At 47.5% G+C, this 21,534-nt stretch overlaps 7 protein-coding genes across 7 annotated transcripts; 4 read left to right on the plus strand and 3 right to left on the minus strand.

The window, feature by feature from the left end:
* Positions 1 to 313: 313 nt before the first annotated feature.
* On the minus strand, positions 314 to 2,466 carry LACBIDRAFT_334029 (uncharacterized protein; the record flags this gene model as incomplete). Its single annotated transcript, XM_001888768.1, has 8 exons — positions 314 to 378; positions 552 to 642; positions 680 to 706; positions 926 to 979; positions 1,042 to 1,179; positions 1,233 to 1,834; positions 1,894 to 2,039; positions 2,102 to 2,466. 8 exons carry the CDS (start codon positions 2,464 to 2,466, stop codon positions 314 to 316), a joined length of 1,488 nt encoding a protein of 495 aa, XP_001888803.1.
* Positions 2,467 to 2,990: 524 nt separating this feature from the next.
* On the plus strand, positions 2,991 to 3,684 carry LACBIDRAFT_192054 (uncharacterized protein; the record flags this gene model as incomplete). Its single annotated transcript, XM_001888720.1, has 3 exons — positions 2,991 to 3,154; positions 3,205 to 3,424; positions 3,481 to 3,684. 3 exons carry the CDS (start codon positions 2,991 to 2,993, stop codon positions 3,577 to 3,579), a joined length of 483 nt encoding a protein of 160 aa, XP_001888755.1. The 3' UTR covers positions 3,580 to 3,684.
* Positions 3,685 to 3,961: 277 nt separating this feature from the next.
* Positions 3,962 to 7,732, plus strand: LACBIDRAFT_313238 (uncharacterized protein; the record flags this gene model as incomplete). The annotated part of the gene is made up of 4 exons (XM_001888721.1): positions 3,962 to 4,011; positions 4,064 to 6,323; positions 6,397 to 6,744; positions 6,803 to 7,732. 4 exons carry the CDS (start codon positions 3,962 to 3,964, stop codon positions 7,730 to 7,732), a joined length of 3,588 nt encoding a protein of 1,195 aa, XP_001888756.1.
* Positions 7,733 to 8,426: 694 nt separating this feature from the next.
* Positions 8,427 to 9,840, plus strand: LACBIDRAFT_313239 (thiamine pyrophosphokinase-related protein; the record flags this gene model as incomplete). Its single annotated transcript, XM_001888722.1, has 5 exons — positions 8,427 to 8,961; positions 9,017 to 9,157; positions 9,222 to 9,294; positions 9,345 to 9,391; positions 9,443 to 9,840. 5 exons carry the CDS (start codon positions 8,427 to 8,429, stop codon positions 9,838 to 9,840), a joined length of 1,194 nt encoding a protein of 397 aa, XP_001888757.1.
* A 1,399-nt stretch (positions 9,841 to 11,239) lies between these two features.
* On the minus strand, positions 11,240 to 14,045 carry LACBIDRAFT_334033 (uncharacterized protein; the record flags this gene model as incomplete). The annotated part of the gene is made up of 12 exons (XM_001888769.1): positions 11,240 to 11,245; positions 11,278 to 11,290; positions 11,626 to 11,870; positions 11,922 to 12,015; positions 12,139 to 12,215; positions 12,269 to 12,391; positions 12,453 to 12,808; positions 12,853 to 13,174; positions 13,239 to 13,346; positions 13,399 to 13,502; positions 13,557 to 13,734; positions 13,782 to 14,045. The coding sequence occupies 12 exons, from the start codon at positions 14,043 to 14,045 to the stop codon at positions 11,240 to 11,242; spliced, it is 1,890 nt and encodes a 629-aa protein (XP_001888804.1).
* Positions 14,046 to 18,711: 4,666 nt separating this feature from the next.
* LACBIDRAFT_313242 (uncharacterized protein) lies at positions 18,712 to 19,272 on the minus strand (the record flags this gene model as incomplete). The annotated part of the gene is made up of 3 exons (XM_001888770.1): positions 18,712 to 19,017; positions 19,074 to 19,156; positions 19,209 to 19,272. The coding sequence occupies 3 exons, from the start codon at positions 19,270 to 19,272 to the stop codon at positions 18,712 to 18,714; spliced, it is 453 nt and encodes a 150-aa protein (XP_001888805.1).
* Positions 19,273 to 20,818: 1,546 nt separating this feature from the next.
* On the plus strand, positions 20,819 to 21,525 carry LACBIDRAFT_334035 (uncharacterized protein; the record flags this gene model as incomplete). The annotated part of the gene is made up of 3 exons (XM_001888723.1): positions 20,819 to 20,849; positions 20,900 to 21,041; positions 21,072 to 21,525. The coding sequence occupies 3 exons, from the start codon at positions 20,819 to 20,821 to the stop codon at positions 21,523 to 21,525; spliced, it is 627 nt and encodes a 208-aa protein (XP_001888758.1).
* Between the last annotated feature and the right edge of the window lie 9 nt (positions 21,526 to 21,534).

Consider the following 21,534-nt stretch of genomic DNA (forward strand, 5'->3'; position numbering starts at 1 on the left):
GTAGATTGTGCAAAACTTCTTCAGTTGAAATATTATCAACTCCTGAGCAAGAGAAATAAGATTTGGCAGATCCCAGTAGTGGAAATTGAATTCTCATGGATGGAATGCCGAATGCGTGTGTCGGAAATCAAAATTCTGCCATATAGTTCCCGCCAACGCTAGTTAGGCAACGTTAGTTCACGTACACAATGAACCCGAAGCCATCATACCCTGCCACTGGCTGTGGACAGAGGGGAAAAAAAGTTGTTCCGTAGCAAGCTCAGCGCTGTAGACAGTTTTGAATTTGCCATCTCCGCAAGTATGACAGAGATGATCAGACAGCAGACTTTGGAGATGGCAAGATTTGTGATTTTTGGTCTATGTAGGCTTTCAAGCTGTCTAAAATCACAACATAAGTACTACCAGTCAACCAAATATACAATGGAATATAATCCTTGTGAATTCTATGTATGGCCATATAATCGCCACCACGTGCTGTGAAAATCACAGGGGCAAACCAGGATTTCCACGATTTGCTGATGGTAGAGAACTGACAAAAAGATCTAACGTACTTATAACGTACAAGGCATACCCCTCTAGCGACACGAACTCGTAAACCTGGGGTGTTATCTTATACAAAGAAGTGGTTGTCTTCTTTAATCTCTGTTAGTATATCGCATAGTACACGCGCCTGTCATACCTTTGGTATAATGTGGACGCGCGAAAGCTGGGTTCGACTCCCAGACAGAGAGATGCAAACACTAGAGTCCAGCAACCTCTTTTTGCGAAAATTTGAAGTTTTGTGGCACGACAAGAAGTAAGATATAAGCAGGGTCTTACTTGCGCAGAATTATCGTATTCAAGTTGTAGTAGTGCAAGTTACTGGTACACGCTCCTGAAGAACCCCACCACACCCATCCAAATACATCCTTACATGCGTACCCACCAAACGATCAACGAGCTCAGGATCCACCGTCGTGCCCAACTTCATTTTCGCTCGCTGTTTTTTTCCCCAAGTTAGACGAGGGTTGTAGAGATGGGAAAAGAAAGAAAGTAGCGTACCAAAGCATACCCAACACCTCTATACACAAACCCATAAAGCTCCTTGAAATCGGGGTGGTGTTTGTCGATTGGAGGGTTGTTGGCCCGTGTTGGGTCTTTTGTGCGTGCTAGGTAGGCTATTGTTGCTTTCTTGATGAGCTGATGAGGTTGCCAGTTGGGAGGAGGGGAGGGGAGGGGAAAGAAAGGCATACATTCTTATTCGCCCTCTCCGAACTAGCCGCTGCATCTTCGTTATCCTCCGCCTTTTTCTTTCCCCCCTTAGAGTTAGACTTGCTCTCAACGCCAACACCTATAACACGCGTCGGTACTTCTTCCACGTCCCCAAACACGTCTGCCTTTTCCTTTTCCTTTCCCTTGCTCGTTGCGTGCTTGATAGGCAATTCTGGGATCTTGAATAACTGCCCCGTCTCACTGGCACCAGCACCACCGAGGCGTACCCCGCTTCCGAGATCAGCAACGCTACCCACTCTCATCAGTTTTTGCCGTTTGGGTGCTGTTGCGCCGCCGGGGACGTTTCCACTCGCCACGCGCTTGAGCTCTCGACTGGTAGAAGACGAAGACGTCCCCACCAATGAAAGACTCCCCGATTTCTTAAGGTCGTGTCCGAAGGTTACGGGTGGCTTGCGCGGTATGGGGTCGTCTGGGCGTGGTAAGCGGAGATGGTGTTGTACAGGTGGATGGGGCGTTAGACGTCCGACATTTAGTTGGATGGTGCGGGTGGTGTTGGGTGTGAGTAGAGTTTGTTGCGGTTGGAGTGAGGCGTATATGATGATTTGGGTCGTTTCGGGGCCGTCTTTTGTGCATAGGGATGTTAGTAGTGGATGAGAAAGGGAAGGGAGGGAGGGGGCTTACTGCTGTCCCCTAGAGCGACTTTCATGCCGATCTCTGATTTGGTGTGTTTTGAGGAGGAGGAGGATGAGGATGCAGCAGGGAGGGGGGAAAGGCAGAATGTGTTTTCTAGGTATATTCGTGTGAGTGTTGCGTGCGGGTGTATGTCTCTATCCTCATCATCGTCAGTCCATACTTTCGTTCCTCATACTAGGAGGGAGAAGACACTCACAGCTCAACACCACCACTTTCGTCCACGTACACGTCACGAAGTTGTACGACACCCATGAACCGCAGAGTTGGACGACCACGCATACTTTCTAGAGCTAGCGCTAGCGGGTTCTGGAGGAGGTTGAAGGTATGGTGTTTTGAGGGTGTGTCGTCGAGCTTGGCGGCGAAGGTTAGTCCGTCGAGGAGTAAATGAGAATCGGGTAGGGATAGTGCCCCGCGGTATAAGAGACGATATGAAGGAGAGCTGAAGGGCTGAGATGATGGGGTGCCCTGTGTGTTGTGTGTTAGTGGTCGGGGTGGTGTGGGGGATGTGATGGAGATGGCGGGGAATGTCAATGGGTGCGTCGTTAGTGTCGTTTGCAACATTCCTGACGCGATTAATGGTAGTTTGTGGGACGTTTCTCGTCGCCTGCTCGTTGTGGGTGGCGTCCCTCATGCAAACTTGTTGATTGTCATGAGGAGACGCGTTGTTGTGGTTTGTTGATTGACGCCAAGAAGCACGCGACTCGGATCGTCCTTTTTCTCCAACTTGTTTTCAACGTCGACGGTGACGGCAGCGTCAAGATGAACGCGAAGAAGATCCTGAGTTGTCGGTATACCTACAGGTCTCTGTGAAACGCCGATCCACCATGCTGGCCTGTGCTTTCTAGAAATTTCGACTCGTCTCCGAGGTCCAGGTTGTTCGAGGCGATCGACGTTGAACGTTGAACGTTGATTATTCAACTATTTCCAGAATTTTCGTCCTCAGGCTCCACCCGGCCCCACGACTCCAAATTTCTCGTACTTTCAAACATTGCGTAACGTGTCTCAGCCGAGGGGGGGTATATAATGGCTTCTGCTTCCGCCGTTGCCCTCACAATTCAGCGCAAATCCACTCTCAGTTCACTACAATGTCAGTTTTCCATTACGAACCCTTTTACGACTTCGACCGCTTCCTCGAGGACGCATTCGTCCCACGCGCTTGGACCGGTGGGGAGCAGCAGCCAGTTCAGAGGCGTGCCATCGGCGGGAGCGATACCACCGCCGATGGGGCCGTTCGCGCTTTGAAACCAAGGTTTGTTCCACCTTCTTCCTCACTGTGCAATTGCTGACACCGCCTTACAGGATGGACTTACACGAGGACAAAGAGAAAAACCTCGTCACTGCTACCTTTGAGCTTCCAGGCTTGAAGAAGGAAGACATCCATCTCGAGATTCAGAACGGTCGCTTGTCCGTTTCTGCTGACAGCAAGATTTCTAAGGATTATGAAGAGGGAGGGTATGCGGTTCGTGAGCGCCGCTATGGGAAGTTTTCGAGGACTCTTCAGCTTCCTCAGGGTGTCAAGGTATGTGATTTGTTTGGCTAAGATAAAGTTGTGTGTGGTTGACGTGGATTTTGTAGGACGATGGAATTAAAGCGTCTATGGATAATGGTCTTTTGACCATTACGTTCCCCAAGACGGCTGAAAACCTTGCACCCAAGAAGATTACTATTTCTTAAATCTCTCTCGACAAAATGACTCGGGTTACAAGTTAATCCAACTGTATAATGTACCATACTCTTGTATTCATCGTAACAGCTTCAATTTTACATTGCACTTCTTTCCTTTTGAGTGAAGCGATAAGATTAGATGACTATTGCCACCGCTCGATGTGATCGATGTTCCAATGTGATTTCCCAGGACGCTGCGAGTTGTGTCAATCTTCCACAGCTGGGTCTGTGCGACAGCGTGCGTGCACACAGCAATGCTTCATCCTATCGCTTGATTCCTACTCTTATCCTTACTGCGGTGTACAATGTGGGTCGGCCTTACACACATCGTCAAAAAGAAAACGCTGAACGTCTTTCAACCAGATACCACAAAGGCGCTAGCTACACACGAATGTCTACGTCTCCTCACTACACACACAACGAACAAGGCATCCGACAAAGGTAAGCGACAGAATACCGATGACTATATGCGCACTATCAACCTCATCTCCAGCCGAATCCTCCCCCCAATCCAACAAATCATCTCTCAAGATCGGAACGAAGAAGACCTAGAAGACACGCCATCCCCACGCACCGAACTCCTTTCAGACTCTTCCTCCCGACACGCACGTATCTCCCACGCAAGCCATGCCCTCGAATCCCGACGACGCAAAAAACACCGTCATCATCGAAAAGACAGCGCCCTTTCCCAATCCCACTCACACTCCCCAAGCAGCTCACAACAGCGCGAGCTCATAAGCGTACTAATAGACTCTGAACGCGAAGCCTCCAAACTCCGTAAATCCCTCTCGGCCGCTGTCCAGCGACTCGAAGCCGAAGCGCGCCGCGCTGCAGAGTTGGATAGGGAGAACAGGGAGGCAGCGGAGCGGTTTCGTCTCTTGAACGATTCTCGTCTAACAGCACAGCAAGAAGCTTCAAAAGCTAGCCAAGAGCTCCGATTATACCAATTCCAATTAGACAATGCGCAGAGGGAGATAGGGAGGGCGCAGGAGACTGTGAGGAATTATGAGCGGCAGCGGGATGAGGCTGAGAGGGTTGCGGCGAGGGCGAGGGCGGAGGCGAGGAGGATGAAGAGGGAGAGGTTGGTTGCTGATGCCAGGGAGGAGGGGAGGCGGAATGGGTTTCAGGCGGGGATTCAGCAGGCGCAGGAGGAGATTAGGATTGTGGCTCCTGGGGGACGGATTAGGAGGGCTCCGATGATGGCGAGGACGGGGACGGGGACGGTTCCGAGTGGGAGTGGTGATCATGATCATGACCGGTCGTTTGCTACTGGTGATGATGCGGCTTATCAGCGGCAGGCTTCGGAGTCGAGGGTGCAGCCGCGGCAAGAGGAGGTGAGGGAGGAGGATGATGATGATGATGATGATGATTTTGGGATTGAGATACAAGGGGCGACGCCGAATGATAGCTTGGCCAGCCCAATACCGCGATACCCCACACGGAACATTGACGCACAACAAGCTACGCCGCCCCATTCGCCTACTACACCACCACCACAATCATTCACGCCGGCTATACAGATATATTCGCTCGAGATACCGCCGCATGAACAGCTTGCGAGGGAGTATAATACCAACTCGAACCGCGAGTACAACGCCAACGCCAACACGAACGGGAGCGACCTTGTTTTTGATGAACCGAGGTCGAGATGGGTTAATGCGAGGAAACATGGGGAGATTAATGGGGTGGAGGTTACGCCGCCATCGTTTGCGGATCCGATAAATGGACAGCAACAGCGACCACCGCAACAACCGGTTCAGCAACCGCCACCCTCGACTTTGGGTCAACCGTCTCCAGTTGATCAGCCGCCAACGACGATGGGGCAACCCTCGACACAGCAGCTACCTCCAATGAATGGCCAACCGCCTATGGGACAACCCCAAACAGTGAACGGACAGCAGCTACCTACAATGAACGGTCAACCCCCCATGGGCCAACAACCAGCCCCAGTCATGTTTTACCAACCTCCAACTCCAACTACCGGCCCACCCTCTGCAGGCCACAAAAAAGGCGTCTCATTCTCACTCTTCAAACGGCCCCCAAACGCAAACGCACCATCACCCACGAAAGCGAAGAACAAGAATACGTGGTACCGCACGTTTAGCTTTAGGAAAAAGCCTATTATTGATCCTGAGCCGGAGGAGTATGTGGATATACAGCAGCAGCAGGGATCTCAGCAGCCAAGGAGATCAAGAGATATGTCGGGGAGTACAGAGTCGGAGAGTAAGATGTACAATTTTAAGCCGCCGCCACCTCAATCGTGGTATGTCCCGCCTAAAAAGTCGACTTCGTCTTTGGCGCCTTCTGGACCTCCCAGTTCAGCCCCTGTGTTTGCGGGTGCTGGTCCTTCCAGCTTTCGAAACTCAGCACGTCCTGCAAATACCCCCCGAAACCAAACCCAAAGCCAACTCCCAAACCCACCCCCCAAAACGCGGAGTCAGGCGTTTGACGCGTATTCGTTCCCTTCTAGGTCACGCGCTGTGTCGATGGACGATGCGCAGTCTACGTCGACGAGGATGTCGCAGTTTGATTTGGTGGCTGCTCCTGGGGCTGCTGGGGATGGGAATAGTGTTAGGGGTGGTGGAGGGCGGATGAGGGAACGGGAGAGGGAACGGGATAGTTTGTTGAGTGTTATTAAGGAGGATCCGATGAGTAGAGGGAATACGCCTGTTGCTGATCGGTTTTTGGGGAGACGGGATAGGGCGAGTTCGGATGCGCAGGTGAATATGCCTGGTGGGTTTCCAGCTGGGAGTGTGAGTTGTTTTCTTTTTTGGAGTTGGTGTCAGAGAAAGAGTGCTGATGAATTTTTTTTTTTTGGTTTGACAGCAAACTTCATCGTCGAGGCGTCGTCGTCCTCCTCCTGAAATTTACGTACCACCTCATTCTGGAGCAGGGAATGATCCTTTCGTGGCTAACTGGAATCTATCACAAGCGACTTTTGCACCTATACCTCCGAATAATGGGAAACCATCCGCGTCGAATAGACAGCCACCGTTATCTAATAATGGAAGACGAACACCATCGAATGGAACAGGAACACAGCCGTCATCGATGCAAGCATCAATGAACGGAAGATACCACCAGCCTTGGCCGGTTCAGTCCAATTACCCTCATGATACAGAGGAATACCCAGCACTGATGACCGCCACTCCCGGAATCAGCGTTCTCCCTCCTGTGCGTTTTTTTCTTTCTCCTCCTTTCCCCCTTAAACTGACCCCGATCCCGCACACAGACCGCAGCACTTTCGGATCCCCACCCATTATCGACGCCACAGACAGGGAAGAACCATCTAACGCCGAATTATGTCTTCCAGCCCCCGCAAATGCCGAGTCCGCGCAAACCACTCTCGGAGGATCTGCCGCCGCCGCCGCCGTTGAGATATAATGGTTATGGGGGATCGACGGAGAGTTTTTATACTGATAGGACGCACCCAAGGACACCGGTTAACCCTCCTTTTACTGCCCATTCTCCGAGGCCAAGTGAAAGAGGTTTCAACTCTCCTCGAGGCTTCAACTCTCCCCGTGGTGGAGGAAGGCGTTCAGCGCAAAGTGTAACTCGACCCATGTCTGTTGTTAACCCCTCGTCTCCGTCTCCACCTCCCTTGCCAGTTCCTTATCAGTCTCCCATACCCGTCCCATACAAGTCTCCCTCGACAAAGTCAGTCAACTCACCACGGCCTTCATCAGTGCAGAGTGGCCATTCACACTCGCGCATCCGGTCTGCCTCGATGATGCCTCCAGGTAGCCCCAATCGTCGTCCACCCAGCATCCGCTCTACCACCTCCCACAACAACAACAACGACCAGCGACCGACCCCATTCACACTCCAACCAATAGGACTCAGCGCAAGCCCGAACGGCAACGCGCTCCGTAACCTCCCTGACGCCAATCAAAGTCAAAGTCAGATCAGGAGAGTGCCCTCGAATGCGTCGATGAGGTCTATGAACTCTTATAACCACTTTGAGCCGCAGACGTATTTGGATCCTGCGTATTTCCAGAGTGCGGTGCCAGGGGGCCCGCCTGTGCAGGTCGATGCGGAAGAGATGCTTAGGAGGAGGAGGCAGGAGAGGGATGCGAGGATTGCGAATGGGGAGGTTAGGGCGGGTAGTGTTGCTGGGTCGAGTGTGCATTCTAGGGCTGGGTCGACGGGGTCGAGGTATTGAGAGAGAGAGATGACTTGTACTTTTTTTTCTTTTCCTTTCTTTTTTGCTGATTTTGGTTCATATTCTATTGCACATCGGTATACTAGTATGGTTGTACTTACCATGGATGGATGGATGGGAGTTTTTTGTAACATTAGTGATACTTTTTGGATGCTAGAACTAACTTGGACTCGGAAGGTCGTGAATTGGTTGTGAATATGCAAGTCGAGGAGTGATTATGTAAAAGTGGAAGAAAATCCTATGCTTCGACCACCATGACCAGTGCAAAAGGAACGTTGGATTTCTCGTGGTTCCCCTCTGGCTTATCCCAGATCTACATAGGGAGGAACGGGCCGGTGATTTACTACTCAAAACTCTAAAAAGTTGCCCACGAAGTGCGGTGCCGCAGAGATTGCAATGGCGGTGCCACATGTACAGCAATTGACAGGATGTCCAAGTGATGTGCACCTTTTTGATTATCTTCGCTGAGCACTAAGTTCTAACCGCCCTATTCATAGGCAATCTCGCGCGCGTCATTAATCTGTGCACAAGCTTATCAGTTTCCATTGGCAGAAACTTACAACTTTTGGGATTCAAAAACAGACACTGATAGAGATTGACGCGAACCTACTAGGCCACCAGGCTGCAACAAGACGCACACGATAACCAAACTTTATAACGACTCTACACGGACGTTCGAGCCTCCAAGAGGACGATGGCATACCCCACTTTCAACTTGACCCAAACTAGTAGGCTCTGCGGCCAACGACTCTATTCACCGCGTATCTCTCCCCTACGGCTCGCGTCAGATAACTCTCTACTCGCCCAGATACGGTCCGCGAACAACGTCCAACTGCCTCTAGGTCCGTTCGATCCTAAAATACCATGTCATGCAACGTCTACGGATCCCAAATCCCCTCACATCGAGCACGACGAAGAGACGTTGGTGCCTTTCTTTTTGCATCGTCCTTTGCCGAGGACGCAAGCGCCTATAGGGTTCCTTCGGCCACCAGTAGCTAGGGCTCTGTTGGAGGACCACCATTCGCAGTTGGAGCTTCATGGAAGGTCAAGTTGGTCTTTCTACCCCAAGGAGAACCAGGCACCGGATTCGTTGTCGGACAATGGAAATGGAAAGATGTGGGCTCTTTCGTTTTCGCCTCATGTGTGGAATCGGTCGCTTCGTACGGACGCGATTAAGAGAGTTGTTAAGGGGTGGAAACGGTTGGATATGTTTCCTGATGTACTTGAAGGCGAGTTTGTGAGGCCTTTACCCGGGTCAATATAAGGCGCTGACTTTTTATATAGGCCGCAGTGATGAAGAATGCCCCGTCTATCTCCCATCTGGCGTCGATAGAACAACTGATTCCGGCGAATCCATGGCGTTGACTGTCCAACGTGCTGCTCTGCCTTTGTTCAGTTTCCCAAATTTTGGCACTCTTCTTGTCGGCGAGTCTTTCTTTCGCGTAAACTACGGTAGCGAACAATCGCTGAAGATCACTTGATTTTTTAGGTTTTTGCCAGAAAGGCGAATGCCCTAGCGACCTCCAGCTATGGATTGCTCGACGATCACGTTCAAAGAGAATGTAAGGGATCACCTCGGGTTTGTAATGCATATTTTTCATTTGGTTCTTAGCTTTCCAGGCTTCCTTGATGTTGTTTCGGGAGGAAACATTGGCCTCGGTGAGCGAAATCGCTGACGAGTCTTGTTTGTCCAGCCAACTTGCGATCTAGGACAACTTCCCGTTGAAAGTGTGATGCGCGAAGCATCAGAAGGAGCTTCACTTCCAGAATCTTACCTGGCAAAACACGTTCGTTCTTCGGGGAATATCGTTTTCTCGCATCGCTCTTCTGCCGGCTGGCTTTTGCCTGGACTCTATCACACCTTTCAGCTTCCTCTCCCCATGAATTCTCTCAAAACTATTGGTCATGACGGAGAAGTTGAGAGCTTCGAGCTGTTCGATGCGCAAGAGTGTTTGGACAAGCTAGTTGCTGGAGAGTTCGCACCGTCATCGGCGTTGGCGATTCTGAATTTCCTGGTGAGGGAAAGGTTGTATACTCGTGACGTCGATATGGGATACGACGCTGTGCTTGAGGCCATGCAAAGAGATCTAGTGGTGCCCATTTTTTGATTACTATTTTTTTTTGATCATTTGGACAGGCTACTTGTTTTTCGTTACACTCGCCCGAGCTATCCCCAATACCCCAACATCACCACACCTAAATAACACTCTAGGGATGGCTATGACTTCTCGTCCCAATCATATATCTAAGTACCTCGCTCTTATAGAATCCGAGTCGCGAAGTTATTTGACAACGCCAAGTTTAAAATTTGAATGACGTCGCGCGTATTCCACCCATCATAACAATTCAAAAATCTGAACCATTAGAAAAGAGCCTTGATGACCATAAACGGCAGATTCGTCAACCTTTTTCGTCGTCGGAATCGAGTTAAGTTTCATGGTCGTCAGGAATAAGGGACGGTTGAGACTCGGACTTGGCTTGTCAGGAAGGCTTGAAATTGTTTCCTGGTCACGATCTGGCTTTCACAAATAAACCACCGTCTCCTTCCATCGAAGTAAAAAAAAAATTGCAGGACCTTTTGCCTTAGGCGATAATTTATCATTTTCAATTCCTCGCACGGGATCATTAATATTATGGGGTAGGTTGCACGTAGAATATCGTAAAAAGTGATATCCTGTTCTATGTCGAAAGTGTTATTCGCCAGTGGGTATCAGGGTTTGGAGGTGACAATGATACTTCAATATGAGGGGTACAAGTGTACAGTGAACATATCTCGCAAACTAATGTACAATAATCAAGAGCCTTGAATATTCGGTACAGATGTACCACACCCTTCAATTTTGATTTTTAGAGTACAGATGTACCACAATCATATATATTGGATATTTTGGTACAGATGTACCATGCCCTTCAATCTTCATATGTACCCCACCCTTCAAATTTGGTACACACCCTTAAATTTTGGTTTTGGAGTACAGATGTACTACCATAATCAGATATTATGGAGATTTTGGTACATATGTACCACACCCTTCAATTTTGGTTTTTGGAGTGCAGATGTACCATAATCAGATATTTAGGATATTTTGGTACATATGTACCACACCCTTCAATTTTGGGTTTTGGAGTACAGATGTACCATAATCAGAGATTTAGGATATTTTGGTATGGATGTACCACACCTTTCAATCTTGGCTGTTGGAGTACATATGTACCATAATCAGAGATTTAGGATATTTTGGTACGGATGTACCACACCTTTCAATCTTGGCTTTTGGAGTACATATGTACCATAAACAAAGATTTAGGATATTTTGGTACGGATGTACCACACCTTTCAATCTTGGCTTTTGGAGTACATATGTACCATAAACAAATATTTTGCATATTTTGGTGCAAATGTACCACACCCTTCAATTTTGGGTTTCTTGGAGTACAGATGTACCACAATCAGATATTTTGTATATTTCAATACAGATATACCATGAGCTCCAAATTTCGTTTTACTTAGGACTGATGTAAATATGTCACATGGTGCTACTTACTTCCTCCCTTTCTCTAGGGATTGTATACGTAACCTATTCCATACTGAAAGAAAGACCTTGGTGAACAGGATTGCTCGATCTTGTGTCATATATTTCACTGACTTCCAGATTCGCTTAATGCTGCTGTTTTCACACTCTGCTGCACTTGAATTGATACTTTTCAACCGTGGATCAGCATTCACGTATGAGCTGAGGCACGCAGCTGATGAACACTTTGTGTGATCCTTCGCATGAAAATCATCAATGGCAAAAAGTGTGTCTGCAAAAAAAAGGGGCTTGCGCATCATACAATATGGACCCAGTGCGCAGGCGAAGTCGTAGATGATTCTCTTTGGTGCTTTGACCCACCGTGTGATTATCGGCGAAAAGACATCATTGTGACCTTCCCCATTTGGAATGCAGTGGAATCCGTAACAAATGCTATGGGAGCACCAAATACACATAAGGCCACCGGTAAGCTTCTGCTTTCCATAGATTGACCAGTATTTTGAGCATTTTTGCCCTCGCTTTCCATTATCTCCATGGAGATCGTGGGTCAAATGTGGATAGGAAGGATGAAGGCGAATGGCAGGCATGCTGTAGTAGCAACCTGTCTGATATTTATCAAATAAAAGTCAAGAGCAACTTGATAAGAATTAACTTACCTCTTGCCAGTTTTCTTCCTCCAATTCTATTTCCGATGCTTCAGGTGTTTCAGAATTGTGTGATGTTAGACCCAGAAAGACGTCTCCCCCATGACTGTACAACCAGTTGCAAACATCTAAAAGGTCATTGGACACGCGCGTGAATGTCGTGAACTCATACAGCAGCGTATTGTGAAGTGCTGGAATTCTTGTTAAAGCTGATGCTGCCATCACTGACGGGTTTTGGATAAAAACCACGAGATCCTGCAAAGCCAACCTATTTGACATTTGTAACACAGATTCTTCAGCAGTGAGCTAAGAAATTAATTTCAGTTCTGATTTTCCAATGATTTGAATGCCATACTTACATTTAAAAATAGTTTTTGATACATAGCTTTGGGTTCAAGGCCATTGTGGAGAGCTTCAATCCCGAATTCCCGTTTAAAAATATGGCCCAAGGCAGGAGACAGGTTTGATAGTCCTTCGATAACCTGTGGGGTGGCTTCCAGCCACTCAGCAAACAGTTCTCTTTTCTTCTCCACCTGCTTATACTGCTTCGCCGCCTTTTCTAATGCTTTTCTCTCCCTCTTCCTCATCCTCGTCATCCCCTTCATCCTGCTCCACATCTGATACCGGTTGAAGCAGGCTAGCCACGCTCTGCTGGCAAATCTTTCGAATGGCCTCATGTAGCTCTTGGTCTGGAATGGCCTGTTGACGAGAGGTATAGCGACTCTGTTTTTGAGGTGCAGTTTCTGAGACGACTGTTGGGGGATGCAGTGATGGAAGGAGGTACTTCTCTCCATATGCTAGCATGACTCCATCCCAGATTGTATCTTCTGGTGTCGGTCCACATACTGGGCATTGCATATCGGCCTCGAATTGTTGAAGTTTGACAAATGCGAACCAACCTAAGCATGCATGAAGAGAACACGGTTGTTATAGTTGAACAAACCAAGATTTTGACAATCTGGGCCAATTTGCCTTCGTGAGCAAGCCGTACACAGTTGAACCTCAATTTTGGTCTCTGAGGTGCCATTGGTTGTGTAGACGATGCATGATGCCACACGCATGGGCCTGGACTTATCAAACTTAGGGCGTGGATCAGTGCAACAACACGATCCACCACTGGACAATGAAATGGGTGAAGGGATGCCGCCTAAGTCTAGTGGAGGGCCTAATGAGGGAAAGGTCAGATCCATAGAAATTCGGGCCCAGATAGGAGGGGGAATAGGAAGGTAGGACACCGATCCTTCTCCACGCAACTTTTGACGTGGCTGTTTTGCTGTGGAAGAAGATTATGTCAGCCAATTACATATGTATACCAGTGACATCACGTACTGTTACAATGGACTTTCCCATGACTGTCGCCCTCGCCGCCAGTGAGAAGTTGGTAGCAAGCGCTGGTGTGTCCACATCTCTGACCAGAATCTCGACTACACCACCAATCTCCATTTCCATTATCTTCTCCCTCATATCGGACAATCACACGGGATCTTACATGGGTCTGGTTTCTATCAGAAGAGGGAACACTGAAGTAGTTGGTCCAGATGGCGGGATCCCTCTCTTGCTGCCTAGAGAAAAGAACAAGTTCCTCTTCATCGTCTGAACATTAATGTATGTCAATTTCAATTCAAACAATGTCGACAGAGTACTCACAAATTAAGACTTGAATTTGACTGGGCAGGAACATGACGTCCGAGAACTCAAGAACAAAACATATGTGGATGCAGTCTAGCCTCCCAATACCGTCCACCTTCGCCCGGGCATGAGGGCACATGCAAACTGCAACAAGTTCATCACCATTTCCCATCACTTGGAGATGATACCATTGTTTCTAGAGGTACTGTTGGCTTTCATCTCGCTGGTCATAAAAAGACTTACGTTACATGTCAGCGACTTGCGATTCCATCCTGGCACAACAAACATCGTCGGGGTGAGGGGATAGAATGGGATTTCATCATCAACAACTCCTTCTACGAACATCGCGTATGAGTCTTCATCACTCTCGGAACCATTCTCTTCATCTGCGGGATGCCCCAGCCAGATGGGCAAAGGGTTCGGGAGTAGTGGTGGTGAGCCATGGGTGGTAAGTGATCTTTGCTCAAGGTGTATATCACTCGGTTCAGCCGGGCTTGTGTTGGACATTTCTTCGCCTGGTGGCGCTCATTTCACATTCCCTGTTGATGCTGTGTGTCTTATTCCCCCATCTGGACCCCTTCCATTACAAGGCGGCGTCCTCCTGCGTGGGAGGTGTGATTTTGATATGCTTTTTGCTAGGGCGGTCTGACATCATAATGGTAGAAAAGAAAGTCGTGGACAGAGATTTGGTATTCAAGTGACCAGCCCGGAGGTATGTTTATCGCTTTTAGTATTTTTCAACTGCCCCTCGACATTTATCCCATTCCGATAATTTTTTTTGGCATTCCTGGAAAGGACCACGTGCCCGATTTAACAACCTAGGCTGATATATAATATTTCCACATGCCCTCTCATTCCTCCCTCCCCATCATGGCAAAATCATCGACCACCCGTCTCACCCATGCCCAGCGCTCGTCACGAAAAAAAAATCTTTCACGGAACCAACAGCAACTGCCTGCCAAGAAGTCAAATTCCTCAAGGACAACAAAACCTGAAGCCGCCCCTCAACAGAAAGTACTACGACACTGCCGCCAGTGTCCCGATCGCCCTTTAAGATCACAATGCATCCACACTGTGACCGGGCATTCATATCTAGAGTCTGTTCCCAGCGGGGCTCCATCCAGCGTAAGCTTCTTTGGGTGTAGAAGATTTCAATACTGATTCACAACAAATTATCCCTAGGCGAATCTGACTCTCACTACCACTTTGGGCCTTCCTGCTCTAGGTGAACTTGAACCAAGTTCGTTAAGTACTTCCTCGTCACCGGCCCCTATCAAAGAAAACTTCCCACAGCCTTCGCAGTCGGTTCAGGTGGTTCGTCATCACAGATAATCATAGTATTTCAACATTGACGCCGTGTCTTCCTACAGAATCCATTTCTGTTGAATGTGCTAAGTCACTGTCAAAGTTATCTATGGATGCCTCAGTGCCAGAGTCAGAGTTCTCGCTCTGCTAGACGTGGGACTCCTGACACATCACCTACGTCGCCGCATGCCAATTGTACTCCCTTTCTGCCCATCCTTCCCACTCCCTCTCAGGATATCACGTCTATCGTCACCACTTCAAACAACTACGTTGAGGGTGTCTACTGTGGGAGCCAACTGTATCATTTGTATCTTTTTCATCCTTGATCCAATTAGCTCTAATGTTCGATTTTTTTATACTCGAAGTCATCAATCGTTCTTGTGAACTCCCTGCATTGAAGATCGGCTCAGAAGCAAGCAGGCATTACAACAAAATGATTAAGGATATCATCAATCGTGTGTGTCGACCATTGTGAATCTTTCGAATTATTGTTTAAACCAATTCTTTGACTAGTGCGAAAGGCTGGCGCATGGATATTCTTCACAGGGAACTACTTGAATGCGCGTCAAGATTTTGTCCACCAAAATTCTGCCTGGAAGCACATGAAGAAATCGAAAATGTTACAAATAAATTTGACAAGATTTTTGAAAATTTGATAACAGCTCGACGAGTGGATGTGTTTCAAAAACAGACGGAGCTTCAGCAGCGCATTCAGGAGAGGGAGGTTTTATTGAGGGAAAAACAAGAAGAGATTACAGAGAAAGAGAGGGTAACTGACAATCTCTTAGCTAGGCTCGCCGTTATGGAAGGCAGGTTGAAGGATGCTGGCTTACATTGACTAAATCTACCCCCTTATGATCAGGGGAAATTTATCATGACTCCCAATCTCCTTTGGGAATTGCAAATTGTTGTGTACCATGAAGGGACTCGTTGCAATACATCTCACGATAAATTAAGGTCCATCTATGAAGAAATTTGGGCATTCTCACACAAATCAGCCCAATGGGGTCTCGGTATATGCGAAAATCAAACTGATCCGCATTCATCAGAAGGTTGATAGGGTGCCACAGCATTTGCTTGCGTGAAGGATATTGCCTTCAACACCAAGCGTGACCAAGTCACGTGAAATTTTGTCTGCACGCTGCAATAACTCAAATATATATTCAGAAACCAGGAAATGTTATTTGGGTGCTATAATGTTGCCCTTGTGCAAACCAATGTCATTTATTTATGAACTGAGAGCAGATACTGAGATAGCACCTGAGTGTCAAGTGATTGCCCAGGTCACATGCAATACAGGATCAGAGGCATGGGTTGTCTCCATGATTAAAAAGCTATGATAGCTCAGATATATATTCGGAAACTGGGAAATGTTACTTTGGATGCTATAATTTTGCCCTATGCAAAACAATTTCATTCATTTATAAACCGAGAGCAGATGTTGGATATTTGGTCGGAGGATCACCCAATTTGGATGGCGCATACTCAGCATCGCCCGCACTAATCTGATGGCTCTTCTTCCCCAGCTAGCACCTAGTCTTTGGTGTCTTATGTATTGCAAGTTTGACATGAAGTCAATGCTCAATAAGTGCATTGAGCACACATCTATGCACCCAACAAAATGGGAGGTTGTTATTTCAGCCACAGGCAAAGACACATTTATGCACCTGACGACGCTGAAGATCTCCTTTTATTTTATTTTTCAAACTTCATCTCGTGAAATCACATACATTGATATTTGAAGGATAAGTGTTTTATTCAATGCTAGGCTTTACGGCTTCTCATCACTCCCACAGGTTGTTCAACAGGACACGCTTGCAGGTTGCTTATGGGTTCGTTTTTTTTCAGATGGTTCAGGTGCACTGTAAACATAAATGTTTGCAAAAATCATATCACTGAATGGCTGTTGTCGATGAGGCCGTGTATACACGTTCAAATTCATCGAAGTTCACTATACTCTGATCATAATTTTGTTGCATTATGATAAGGCCTGAGAGTGTATCTGTCTGTTCCAGTTGGTTTCACGTTTCCAAACCTCATAAGATTGCCCACTGCAATCAAACACTGGTTAGGATGGCGTTCTTCAAGTTCACATTGTATTTGGCAAGTTTGGACAACTTTCTGTAGGGCATGAATAGTAATGCATATCCATGCATGATAACCAAGGTATTTAACCAAGGTATTACAACGATCTATATAAATGATTGTGGGTTAATGACACAGTAACATTCCCAGTACAAAGCAACACGTCATCTCACATTCCCATCACACATTCCCATCAGGACAGCGCGCTCAATAATATCAACCTTCTCCCCCTCGCCAACTATACCCCTCCAGTCCGGGGCAACATACTGAAATCGTCCTTGATGTGCCTCAGCCCAGTACATGTCTCCTTCTCCGAAATACAGCTCAAGTAGCAGGCCACGACACTCATGATATCCACAGTACTTCCTTCCGAAGCTGTGATCAATGCATGGTCATGGTCATTTTGCTTCTATTGTTGTTCCTGCAAGAAGCCGTATGATAAATGAGGTAAACGGGGAAATGGGTGACAGCGGTTCTTGACCATGGGCTTCTAAGTAATAGGGCAATGAAAGAGTGAGAAAATTCCGCTTAATTGCGAAGAATGAAGTCTTGAATTCTGTGAGCGTACTCTCCTAGATGTGTGGGAGTGGGGATGACAAGTGTGAGCGTAAGTGTCTCGTTGGACTCATCATGTGTGGACCAGACACTGAGACATGTCCAGTGCATAGGTTGTCAGTGGCATGGAAAAGTGCGTATTTCGAGTGGTGAGGGATCCGGGGAGAATGAGGGTGGAGGGTGTGAAGGAGCCTGAAGAGAATGCGATGGAGAGGAAGGTGATGAAGGCATGGAAGGATTTCAACATGTATGTCTCTCTCTCATAACTTGGGCTACTTGAACAAGTGGAAGCCGCAGATGCCTTGTGTTTGAGTTGTTTAACGGTCGTGAGCCGACCTTGCTGTGTGTCGACCTTTGTCGGCTTGACGGACGTTGAGGGGCAGGTGACGATGCTGAGTCTGACATTGCATCTGGTGTAGAGGGGATGTCGGACAGCTGGAATGTCACTTTGAAGTGAACTATTGGGGTAAGTAAAGGAAGGTTGTTTTTATCATCTTCATGCTATCGTAATTATAGGAAGTGTATTCGTGGATCGTCGTGATGGATGGGGTGTGTGATGACAATGGGGGTGGTTTTCGGTGGGTTGGGCTTTGACGATGTGAGGGAAACTAGAGGTGTTGACGACGTAATTTGTCTAGGGCTGTTTCTGTGTAATTGGCAGTAGGAAAGGGTGTCCGGTTGCTAAAAACTTACCAACAGAATTGAATCCAGGTAGTTTGACCAAGCTGGAAATCGGGATTGGAGTGAGACGGATGATGCAATGGCGACAAAACTGCCCAAGATTATGGCAGAGAAAAGACCTGTTGACGTCATTAAATTCTATGAGATCAGCTTAGTCAGTGCCACATGGCGTCAATCAAATGTCGACTGCTCTGACAGCTGATTGCAAAACGATAGGCCAGTTGCAACAACGACTGATCTTCAGCCATTTATTTGTGCATTGATGGAGTGTCATGGAAGCTGGACCAAACAACAAACAGCAGCAGGAGCCGTCAAGTTACGTTGAGGGCCATCGTGCTTTCTTTCTTACATTTCTAATTATGGCCTTCCAAACAAACAAACCGCTGAAGAGCAACCACCATCACAACTGGCCTATCGTTTTGCAATCAGCTGGAAGCAGTCGACATTTGATTGACACCATGTGGCACTGACTAAGCTGAAGAACACGTCTGGCACACAAAAATCAAAATCGACCAAATTGTGTTGGTACTAGGTAAACAAGGTATTATTACTTGCATACAATCGACTGAAATATCTCATTGGTTACCACATCCTCGCCCAAATTCATGTAGCTCATGAGTGACCTCTCACTGGGTGGGGTCACATCGCGAATTGCGATAATGTTTTGATCATCGATGACCTCGTAACCTAAGTCATCAAAGGGTGCCCACCACCCGACTGTTGGCAATATTACTGCAAGCCACTCATACCAGCCACCAGCATAAACACGTGGAGACAAAGCGGCAATCTGACGAATTGAAAATTGATTCCCTGGTGGAAGCTGAACAAACATCACATCTGGAAATGAAGGTCCCTGCTATGGGTGTTTGGATAGAAACAGCACAGATTTGCCACTAGCAATGTACTCACCGACCGAGGTGGGTAAAAGAAAATCTTGATGCACCTTTCATCGACAGATTGTGGAGCATGTAGGTCGAACTCAGATGGAGTAGCTAGAGAAAGGGAAAGTTAGAAGCAGAAATAAAATATGGCAGTGGTACAAACCACCGATGGTGGTAACCATGAGTACAATCTTTTGGGGATAGTCAATGTAAGCAAGTGTAAGCATCTGCTGAAATATTTTTCAGCAGCTGGAATTGTACCTTTCTGAGGCCCAGGCTCCGGCAGAACACATGATTGGTTATGCGCAGTTTATGCAAGGGGTAGCCCCTCAATTTTTCTTCATCTGGATAAATTCATTCAAGGGTGGGTTTCCCATACTGACCGGAATCAAGGAACAAGATCTCTGGCCCCTGAGAAATGGTTGGCGTATCAAGAGGGAATTTTTGTTGGATGTCTTCAAGCCCAGAATCGTCCTAAATTTTTCAAGACAAGCAGTGGACTATGGACAAAGATACTCAGGCATTGCAGGATGACGGTTCGTGGATGGCTCATAATATATTCGCAAAGACTCACTATTTCATTTCATAGTGAACACCGCCAAAGAAGCTGAAGCTGAAGCTTCCGCTGCTGTTGAGTCCGCCAAAGAGCATCTCTCCACAATTCGCGAGTTGAAGAGAAGAAGAAGGGCGGGGGAACAAAAAGTCAGTCAACATATCTCTTTTTGTACAACGGCATTCACCATCTTCCAGCCACTCTCCAGGATGCAGAGGATCATCTATCTTGTGCTAGGCAACTTCATGAAGAATGTCTAGATTTGTTGAAGAAGAAAGAAGTTTTATTGTTGAAGGCATTATGTGATATACTACCTATCCTCACTCACGCAGAAGAGGGAGCTTCGTCCAAGATGAGTTTTACGGCTGCCATTCTTGAGAGTTCCATCCACTCTCCCGATTCTGCCAATCCTACATGCAGTATATCTGTTCCTATGAGCGTAGATGCTGAAAGCACCACGGCAATACCTATTCCCACTCCCACAGAAGTTTCATCCCCAAAGGGCTCTATGGCTGCAACTTTTGAGAGTTCTGTCCACTCTCCCAATTCTACAAATCTTACACACCATATCAGCATGGATGGTAAAAGTGCAGCGGCGATTCCTTTAGGCGATATAGTTTCATCCGTGAAAGCTTCTGCGGCTGCCATCTTCGAGAATTCCATCCACTCTCCCATGAGCATGGATGGTAAAAGCCCTGCAGCAATTTCATTAGACGGTGTACCATCTATCCCCACTCACGCACAAGGCCAATCTGAGACATCACGACGCATACTTCACTGGAGTTGCAAAGGGCGAAGGTGTCCCACAACACTATGAGCGGTGGTTCGTCAACAAGTTCCTTGAGATCACAGCGGATGTGAGGAACACGGCACATACCGCAATTGAGAAAGGGGAGAAGCTGCTACATGGTTATAAAGCTCACATGGATGCTGAGCTACGCTCGTCAACATTGGTTGAAGCGCTCCACATTTGTCAGAATCGTATGATGGCTCGAGGTTCAGAAATATCGGATGTTGCGAAGTGGAAGACGCTCCTCCACTATACAGAGGATGAGCTCATGAAAACTGATGCAGAGGCAGTTGCAATGTTTCAGAGCGGTCGGAAGCGGCAGGAGGACGATGACTTTGAGGATGGTGAAGATATAAAGCCGAAGATGGAGGCCGGATTTTCCGATAAGAAGACACCCGCACCAGAAAAATTTCACGAAGACTGGTTAGACATGAATGAGACACAACAAGAGGAGATGCAAGGTATGAGAATACATACCTTTGAGATTCGCCTACTGATCATTCATTGTTAGTTGCCTGCAAGAAGGCAATCAACCTTTTTCTCATGAAGGGGGAACAGATCAACTCCACTATGCAACGGATGATCCGTGAGGTCCCAGAACTAGCTCCTGAAGCTGGAACTACCTCTCGTTCCCTCAGCCAGCACATTCTTGAGTGTGACTTCATTATTTGTCATCACCACAGGCGGTATTGGACAAAACGCGACTTTGCAAAGGTCGATGGTCCATTTCAAATTGAAGGCGTCGGCTATAGTAAGAATTACAAAGGGAGAGTGAAAACAGGGGACTCGGAGGAGGGACACATTGATTGTGGATGCAGTGAGGATTTGGCGCTGTTCGAGCTGTTCTGGTGGAAGACGTGGTCAATCGGATCATCACACCAAAACCTCATGACGTTCCGTGAGAATTTGAAAACCGACACAATCCCCCCTCGCCTTCGTGCATTTTTTGCTGCAGCATATCAGGAGGTTAGCTTGCTGACCCTTGACGACTTGTTTGCCATTCAGTGGGGTGAAGAAGGTTACGAGAATCGCCTACATACGCTGCAGGTTATGCGGAAGGTAACAATGCTCCGGTCTCAGGGTGTTGAGATACCAGGCTTTCAGTTGACCTCAGAGAGTTCAGGTATATCTGGGTAGATCAGGTAG

The sequence above is a fragment of the Laccaria bicolor genome, genomic scaffold (genome assembly GCF_000143565.1).
Source record: "Laccaria bicolor S238N-H82 LACBIscaffold_58 genomic scaffold, whole genome shotgun sequence".
NCBI classification, from domain to species: domain Eukaryota; kingdom Fungi; phylum Basidiomycota; class Agaricomycetes; order Agaricales; family Hydnangiaceae; genus Laccaria; species Laccaria bicolor.